The 6,955-nt window shown below is 37.4% G+C and overlaps 1 protein-coding gene across 2 annotated transcripts in view; it reads right to left on the bottom strand.

Moving 5' to 3' along the window:
- LOC107567518 (CREB-regulated transcription coactivator 2-like) overlaps positions 1-6,955 on the bottom strand; it is a 31,391-nt gene that overhangs the window by 15,685 nt on the left and 8,751 nt on the right. For both annotated transcript variants that reach the window (XM_016253208.1, XM_016253209.1), the window contains 2 exons: positions 5,752-5,978; positions 193-578 (listed from right to left, as the gene is read on the bottom strand). In XM_016253208.1, the coding sequence (XP_016108694.1) occupies positions 193-578; positions 5,752-5,978 (613 nt within the window). The remainder of the gene's footprint in view (positions 1-192; positions 579-5,751; positions 5,979-6,955) is intronic.

Genomic DNA, 6,955 nt, shown 5'->3' with positions numbered 1-6,955 from the left:
GTCTGTGTGTGTGTGTGTGGGTGATTGCATGTCTGTGTGTGTGTGTGTGTCTGTGTGTGTGTGTGAGTGCGTCTGTGTCTGTGTGTGTGTGTGTGTGTCTGTGTGTGAGTGTGTGTGTGTGTGTGTGTGTGTGTGTGTTTGCGTGCGTGAGGGGGCAGAGGGGGGAGTGGGTGTGTGTGTGTGTGTGTTTACCTGCGTGATGGAGCTAAGGGATGAGGAGGTGGGGGAGAACTGTTTGGGGTGATGTCTGCGTGTGTCTGCAGGCATGATCACCGGGGTCAGCTGCGCTCGTCTGCGCGGGGATGAGCTCGTCTGCGGCTGCAGCGCAGAGGAGGAGCCGCTGAGGGAGGAGTTACTGAGCCACGACTGCAGCGACTGGCTGCTGAGCGATGACCTCAGCGAGGGGGAGGAGCTTAACGAAGACTGGAGGGAGGGGTTGCTCAGGGACGAATGCAGGGAGGCGGAGCTCAGCGAGTTGTGGAACGAGTGAGCGCTGAGAGATGATTGGATGTTGGGGTTGCTAAGCGACGACTGGAGGGAGGGGTTACTGGACGTGCCCTGCAGAGACGGCAGCAGACCTGCAGAAACACAAACACATCCAAAAGAAAAAGTAATGAAAAATAAAAAGAGTCCCACCCATCTCAGATCATGTGACACGACTCACTGGATTGTGATTGGTCAATGGCAGCATTCTGCAGTCAAATTTATATATTCACAATATGCATGGTTTTAAAACAACTTTACAGAAAATCATAATGTTAATGTTTAAAATTAGGACTCCCAAATTTTTTTTTAAATCTGATTAATTAATGATGTGCCGATTAATCAATCTAATTAATTGCACATCAGTTCTGGCTGAGAAATTACCTGCCTAAAGATTATTTATTATTAGACAAGTCATTACTGTGTTGTGATGAGAAAAGACATTACAAAAAGTAGCTTTAGAAAGAAACGTTGATTCAACCTTGCATAAATAATGATAATAAATGGGTATTCATGTTATTAATGAATATTTAAATATGAAATTAATAAAAAAATCTAAATTATACCCTTAATATTAAACTGAAAGCACCAGTAGGTGGCAACAACTCACTGTCTTAATGAGAGAGTCATTGAATCATTTATTCAATCGATTTGTTCAAAGAGCTGATTCTTTATGAAACGAAGCAAGTATTTATGAGAGATTCAATCAATTTGTTCAAAGAGCTGATTCTTTATGAAACGAAGCAAGTATTTATGAGAGATTCAATCAATTTGTTCAAAGAGCTGATTCATTCAGAAACTAAGCAAGTATTTATGAGTGATTGACTCGATTTGTTCAAAGAGCTGATTCACTCAGAAACTAAGCAAGTATTTACGAGTGAGTCACTCGATTTGTTCAAAGAGCTGATTCATTCAGAAACTAAGCAAGTATTTATGAGAGATTCAATCCATTTGTTCAAAGAGCTGATTCATTCAGAAACGAAGCAAGTCTTTATAAGTGATTCAATCAATTTGTTCAAAGAGCTGATTCTTTCAGAAACTAAGCAAGTATTTATAAGTGATTGACTCGATTTGTTCAAAGAGCTGATTCATTCAGAAACTAAGCAAGTATTTATGAGAGATTCAATCCATTTGTTCAAAGAGCTGATTCATTCAGAAACGAAGCAAGTCTTTATAAGTGATTCAATCAATTTGTTCAAAGAGCTGATTCTTTCAGAAACTAAGCAAGTATTTATGAGAGATTCAATCCATTTGTTCAAAGAGCTGATTCATTCAGAAACGAAGCAAGTCTTTATAAGTGATTCAATCAATTTGTTCAAAGAGCTGATTCATTCAGAAACGAAGCAAGTCTTTATAAGTGATTCAATCAATTTGTTCAAAGAGCTGATTCTTTCAGAAACTAAGCAAGTATTTATGAGAGATTCAATCCATTTGTTCAAAGAGCTGATTCATTCAGAAACGAAGCAAGTCTTTATAAGTGATTCAATCAATTTGTTCAAAGAGCTGATTCTTTCAGAAACTAAGCAAGTATTTATGAGAGATTCAATCCATTTGTTCAAAGAGCTGATTCATTCAGAAACGAAGCAAGTCTTTATAAGTGATTCAATCAATTTGTTCAAAGAGCTGATTCTTTCAGAAACTAAGCAAGTATTTATGAGAGATTCAATCCATTTGTTCAAAGAGCTGATTCATTCAGAAACGAAGCAAGTCTTTATAAGTGATTCAATCAATTTGTTCAAAGAGCTGATTCTTTCAGAAACTAAGCAAGTATTTATGAGAGATTCAATCCATTTGTTCAAAGAGCTGATTCATTCAGAAACGAAGCAAGTCTTTATAAGTGATTCAATCAATTTGTTCAAAGAGCTGATTCTTTCAGAAACTAAGCAAGTATTTATGAGAGATTCAATCCATTTGTTCAAAGAGCTGATTCATTCAGAAACGAAGCAAGTCTTTATAAGTGATTCAATCAATTTGTTCAAAGAGCTGATTCTTTCAGAAACTAAGCAAGTATTTATGAGAGATTCAATCCATTTGTTCAAAGAGCTGATTCATTCAGAAACGAAGCAAGTCTTTATAAGTGATTCAATCAATTTGTTCAAAGAGCTGATTCTTTCAGAAACTAAGCAAGTATTTATGAGAGATTCAATCCATTTGTTCAAAGAGCTGATTCATTCAGAAACGAAGCAAGTCTTTATAAGTGATTCAATCAATTTGTTCAAAGAGCTGATTCTTTCAGAAACTAAGCAAGTATTTATGAGAGATTCAATCCATTTGTTCAAAGAGCTGATTCATTCAGAAACGAAGCAAGTCTTTATAAGTGATTCAATCAATTTGTTCAAAGAGCTGATTCTTTCAGAAACTAAGCAAGTATTTATGAGAGATTCAATCCATTTGTTCAAAGAGCTGATTCATTCAGAAACGAAGCAAGTCTTTATAAGTGATTCAATCAATTTGTTCAAAGAGCTGATTCTTTCAGAAACTAAGCAAGTATTTATGAGAGATTCAATCCATTTGTTCAAAGAGCTGATTCATTCAGAAACGAAGCAAGTCTTTATAAGTGATTCAATCAATTTGTTCAAAGAGCTGATTCTTTCAGAAACTAAGCAAGTATTTATGAGAGATTCAATCCATTTGTTCAAAGAGCTGATTCATTCAGAAACGAAGCAAGTCTTTATAAGTGATTCAATCAATTTGTTCAAAGAGCTGATTCATTCAGAAACAAAGCAAGTATTTATAAGTGATTCAATCAATTTGTTCAAAAAGCTGATTCATTCAGAAACTAAGCAAGTATTTATGGGCCTCATTTATAAAATGTTGCGCAGAAACCATCCTAAATTTGATCTTACGATCATTTCTCAAATACGCGTACGTGTGATTCATAGAATGAACGTACGCACAGAAAACACACGTACGCATCTCTTTCAGATGTGAAATCTATGAATTGCAAATAATCTTCCAACTCTTATTTGAGGAAGTTTGCATCATTGATTCGGTTATTTTCCTGTTTATTACTGTGAATCTGTACTGTATAAAGCACTATAAAGTGTTGTAGCGAATTTAGCTCAGAATTTTTATGGGCCTCATTTATAAAATGTTGCGCAGAAACCATCCTAAATTTGATCTTACGATCATTTCTCAAATACGCGTACGTGTGATTCATAGAATGAACGTACGCACAGAAAACACACGTACGCATCTCTTTCAGATGTGAAATCTATGAATTGCAAATAATCTTGCAACTCTTATTTGAGGAAGTTTGCATCATTGATTCGGTTATTTTCCTGTTTATTACTGTGAATCTGTACTGTATAAAGCACTATAAAGTGTTCTGAAGTATTTATGAATGAGTCACTGAATCATTCACTCAAACCACTTTTTCACACTTTCTGTGTATTAAATATATATTTTAAATGCATATATATTAAAATGTTTAATAATTCATTCAAATTAATTAAACACTTTTAAATGGACTGCAGCAATAATATTTTGTCCAGGGCTCTAGACTACAACCAAAACATTTTTAGAATGTGCGAGTTAACATTTGACGTGGTTGCATTTGTGCGAGTGCATGCTCCAAAGCGTCTGCTCCATACGGCATTATTTATTTGATTCCTCAGTGTTTGCTAAACGTTCTGTAATTTATTAGTCTGTATATATATATAACAGAGCACGTGGTGTATGCCATGCCTGATCTTAAACGTTATATAAGCTAGTTTGTCATTGTATCTTACCGTTTTATTGTTGTTGTGCTTTTTAATTAAGAATAACAATGAATCCATCTTTTGCTGCTTTAGTCTTAAAATTAAAAGGTGTACAGATAAGCAAAACAGACAATTATCTTTTCTTGTAAAACGTGACAAGATCGTGAATTCGAAAGTGAAAGCATCCGAAGCCCGCGGCTTACAACACAGCAAAAGAGGAACTCCCGTTCACAAAAATCAAATCACAAATAATACTACTGATTAAAATGAACAGGTTGAATGTTAAGCACTTTAGTTTCCATTTAACTATAAACTATGATAAGTTATATGTTAACTATAAAAGTTCATCAGCATGCATTGATGAATCCCATGTTGTAGCAAAAAATTAAAAATTGCGACGAAAATGTTAATTTTGACAGCAAATTTTGATTTAGTTTTAGTCATATTTTAGTCATCTGAATTGTTTTTCGTTTTAGTCGTCTAAATATCATATTTTAGTCGACTAAATCTACAGTAAATTTAGTCGACTAAAATCGAATGGGTTTAGTTACAATGCATTTATTAAGTATTTCTCTAAAATGTACAAACTCATTATATAGGTTTGATATTAAGGTTTTATAATGATAGACACAGATTTAACTGCGGTGACACACAACATGCCTTCATATTAAAACTAAATAAAACCCCTTCTCATAAAGAACAAGAACATGGTCTTATTTTTAATAAAATACCAATTGTTATATAGGCTAGATATGCATTCTTTATAGCAACTTGTTTACCATATTCTTCATTTTTTCACGCAGACATATTTATTTCTATAAAAAAATTTAGATTAATCTTTAGGGCTACTAAAGTGTTTCAGTCAAGAGCAGTGCGTGATTTTCTGTCTTTCTTTTGTTGCTTGATTAACATCAATGACTCGGACAATAGCAACTAAATTAGGCTGCTGTCCCTTTAAAACCGGATGCACAGCTGCAATGGATGCAATGTACTTTGAGACGTTCTCCCTGCTGTTTACGTGAATACTCGTCAAATCGGACAATTTGACATAATTTTGTGTGTAATTCTCCGTTCATGCAACGCGAAAGAGTACTCGCGCGCTGTGAGAGGCGCTTTCTGTGTGTGTGCTTCAGTGTATGCGGACCGAATTGAGTTCTCTCTTGCATCATCAGATTTATTTGCTCTTCTCTTACTCCCACATATTGACATTTTTGAACGTTTTATGCGACGTGCAGCAAGTGTATGTTAGCTTATGTCCCGCCGGTTCATATGTACGCATCTAACCTCCGAACCACGCAGCAGATTCGTTCTCTTCCCAAATCGTCCCTCCCTAACATTTTCGTCTAGTTTTTGTCATTAAAATAAGAGTTTTAGTTCGTTATAGTCTCGTTGTCGTCGGTGAAAAAAATTTAATTTTCGTCAACGAAATTAACACTGGTTCTCGTGCGACCAACTAAGAAAGTTAGTCGCAAAAGAGCGACCAGTGGGTAGAATGAGTCTGGAGCCCTGTTGTCACACATTATTTTGTTTAGTTAAGAATCATGGGGCAAAACATCGAGAGGCGCACCTGTGGAGTGGAAGGCGCTGGGGCTGTGGATGCCGAGCTGCGTGAGGGTACAGGTCAGGTTCCCCGTGCTGCCGCTCACAGACGGGTATCCCGGCTCATCCGGGTCCAGTGGGGTCGGCAGCGGGGACGGGAAGTGCAGGCTGGACAGATCCGGCAGAGAGCCGCCTGTATTCAACACCATCGGGCCGTGAGGAGCGCCGCCCTGCTGGTCCGGAGACGCAAACACACTGAACACAAACACAGCAGTGACGGGTCAGATACTGAAAACAACAAACAGACGAGGACTGGGAAAATAAACCGATGCATCGCGAATCCAGAAATGATTCCGCATCGATTCTCAGATTTTCTGAATGCGTCGCGATTCTTTCTCGAGTGGATTCTGAGCTTTAGAAACATGCTTCAGAAACAGCCGTGCTCTGCTCGTTTCCAAATCCTTACACACACTCGAACCTAAAACAATCATTCTTAAGATTCGAGAAGGTTGAAGCGAATCACAAGAGTGTTCACAGTGGGCTGTGTTTACATTAATCTGGCGTCATAAAAGCATTCTGAGCCGAGGTGAAATTACAGACTCAGCCGAACACACAAGCGCTCTTCAGCTCTTCTTCATGAGTGTTTGAGTGAGCGGATAAAAACTAGAGCCATCTGCTGTTAAAGTATAAGCTCAGAAATCATTCCAGAGAGAACTGTCACGCATTCGGAAGATCGATCCACGAATCAATTCTGCATCGATTTATCATCACAGCCTTAAAACAGATGAGCAGACAAACACAAAGAGACTAAAACATTAAAAGAGGAACAAGCGTCCCCAGCGGACAGAGATAATATCATCATCACCACCACACGGATACAAAAACTAGAAAACACATTATCGGTCAATCCTGACTCTCAGAGCGGCGCAGACACTTTATTCTCCACAACCACTGATTTGCTATGAATTTTTTTTGTTATGTGCTTCATTAGCATCTGACTGCTGTAGCTTATAATAACGCAGCTTGCAATTAAATTAATGTATGAATATGTTCTGAAACTAAGAGTGAGAAAAAGGCAGACACACACAGGCAGCACTGCAGCAAAAAAACTAAATAAAAAACCCCTTCGGTCAAGAAATACAGCCAGCCAATAACCACTTTAACCAAGTGTGTGTGTGTGTGTGTGTGTGTGTGTGTGTGTGTGTGTGTGAGTGTGTGTGTGAGTGTGTGTG

Source organism: Sinocyclocheilus grahami, unplaced genomic scaffold, assembly GCF_001515645.1.
Source record: "Sinocyclocheilus grahami isolate Dianchi unplaced genomic scaffold, SAMN03320097.WGS_v1.1 scaffold1164.1, whole genome shotgun sequence".
Taxonomy (NCBI): domain Eukaryota; kingdom Metazoa; phylum Chordata; class Actinopteri; order Cypriniformes; family Cyprinidae; genus Sinocyclocheilus; species Sinocyclocheilus grahami.
Note: the sequence above shows the minus strand (reverse complement) of the source record. Positions and strands in the feature narration are given on the sequence as shown.